At 33.6% G+C, this 2146-nt stretch overlaps 1 protein-coding gene across 1 annotated transcript in view; it reads left to right on the forward strand.

Annotated features, from left to right (window-relative positions):
- The window catches only part of LOC101504279 (F-box protein At1g67340-like), a 1878-nt gene extending 941 nt beyond the window's left edge, over positions 1-937 (forward strand). Inside the window, exon 3 of the mRNA XM_004502314.4 lies at positions 2-937. Within this exon, the coding sequence (XP_004502371.1) occupies positions 2-573 (572 nt within the window). The 3' untranslated portion in view covers positions 574-937. The remainder of the gene's footprint in view (position 1) is intronic.
- The last annotated feature ends 1209 nt before the right edge of the window (positions 938-2146 follow it).

Below are 2146 nucleotides of genomic sequence, written 5' to 3' on the forward strand. Positions count from 1 at the left end.
CTCGGCCACATCGACGGTTTACGTGAGCTAGGTCATTGTTTACAAGACGGTTACGGCGTTAAACAGAACGTTATTGAAGGACGGCGGTTTTTAGTTCAAGCTAACGCCCGTGAACTAGCTGCCGTTTTGTCTAACGGGAACAGTAAACAGCCGTTGCTTACGTGGAGCATTAACCCGAACCAGCCACCTCAACCTCAGGTTCGGGCTATTGCTGGTTCGGGTTGTCCGTTGCTAAGTGATTTTGGATGTAACGTTCCGGCTCCAGAGGCTCACCCGGCTAGTAAGTTTATGACTGAGTGGTTTGCTATTCGAGGCGGGTTTCCGGGTTCGGGTATGAGGTTATGTTCGCATTCGGGTTGCGGGCGACCCGAGACAAGGAAGCACGAGTTTCGAAGGTGTTCGGTTTGTGGTGCGGTTAATTATTGTTCACGCGCTTGTCAAGCGCTTGATTGGAAGTTTCGACATAAGGTGGAGTGTGCGCCCGTAGAGAGGTGGTTAGATGAGGAGGTTAACGGCGCCGGTGAGGTTAACGGCGCCGTTAACGTTGAAGAGGTTGTTGTGGTTAATAGATAGACGGTTTTCGAACCGTTAACGGTGTCGGTAACAGAAGACTTTTTGGAAGTTTCAATTGGACTCTATTTTTGGCATAGGATACTGAAATATGGAAAAAAGAAAAATATTTATTGTATCTCATTTATTTATTACTGTGGCGTTGCAAAAGTGCAAACTCCTATGGTAGAGTGGTCTCTCTGTTACTTTTACTTTTTTTTTTTTTTTTTTTGTATATAAGAAAACTTTTAATTCTCCCGAAAAGAAAAATGAAGGGGATGTTGTTTGTTTTATTTTCCTTTTTAGTTTTGATGAAAGCAACTATCATTATTAGTTAATTTCGGTGATTAAAATATGAACTTTTTAAAGTTCATGAATTTCCCATCAATTTTGCCTTTGTTTGAAAATGCTATAGAGTGATGCTAAATGCACGTCTACCTAACGCTTCAATGTGTAGATTTTAAGTTAACGTGAATTGTGAACATTGAAAATATGTGTTCCAAACAGACGCGTTGTTAATTTGACATTTTAAGCATATGTTTGGAAATTTGTCATTCTGCGGCACAGACGCACTATTAGGCAAAGGTTCCAATTTGTTGCTCTTAAAATTCACGGCAATTATAGCATTAGGACACAGTTGAATGAACGTGAAGTCTAATCAAATGTAAATATTATGTATAAAAAAAATTAAACCATATCTCATTTTTTGTGATAAGAAGTTTTAAACATATTTTGGACAAATATTACCATGTAATTAAGAGTCAAATGTTTTGGGCTAATTTATTTATATTTTTTGGTTTTTAATTCAAACATTTGAATCAAAACTTGACAAATCAGTTGAAAATTGTCTTGGTTGAGTTATAGATGAAACGACTACGATTCAATGAATTTTGAATTCCGAAAGACATTTGACGTGTGCGGTATATTTGGATGTCACTAGACACCACAATGTTAGAAACAAGATAAATGAAACATTTTAAACTAAAAAAAAAATAAATAAACAAATAAAATATTGAATGAGATTGATGTTTGTATATATAGGTCAAAAGTATACCACATCTTAAGTGGGGCAATACAATCTTACCTCTCCTCTTACATCATACCTCCTTTAGAAAAAGTTTGATAAATGATGACACCGATTTTATGGGGATATTGGCCACAAGAATGATCAATATTTAGCTGATATTCTTACTTTTGTTTACAGAAAACATTGTCCACGAAATTGAAAAGTAAGAGTATGTGAATCTATATAAGGAGATAAACCTTAAAACTAGGTGTTGACCATTCGGTTTGGAATTATTTTGAAGTAAGAAGTAAATTGGTCCAAAAGTTAAAATAATACACGGTTTTAATTAGGTCGCTTCTATCATTTTATTTTTATGAGAAAAATTTATGGTGAAGAGACGATCATCAATTTAATTATTTTTAATTATTAGAATATTATTATATAGTTATATTATATAAAATAAAATATTACAAATTCAATAATATATTATATATAATATTATTTTATTAAAAAAAGTATTCATTAATTAAATTATCATAAAACAAAGAAATACTTACAAATATAATAAGATTTAAGTGTAAGAAATAATAA

The sequence above is a fragment of the Cicer arietinum genome, chromosome 5 (assembly GCF_000331145.2).
Source record: "Cicer arietinum cultivar CDC Frontier isolate Library 1 chromosome 5, Cicar.CDCFrontier_v2.0, whole genome shotgun sequence".
In the NCBI taxonomy this organism is placed as follows: Eukaryota; Viridiplantae; Streptophyta; class Magnoliopsida; order Fabales; family Fabaceae; genus Cicer; species Cicer arietinum.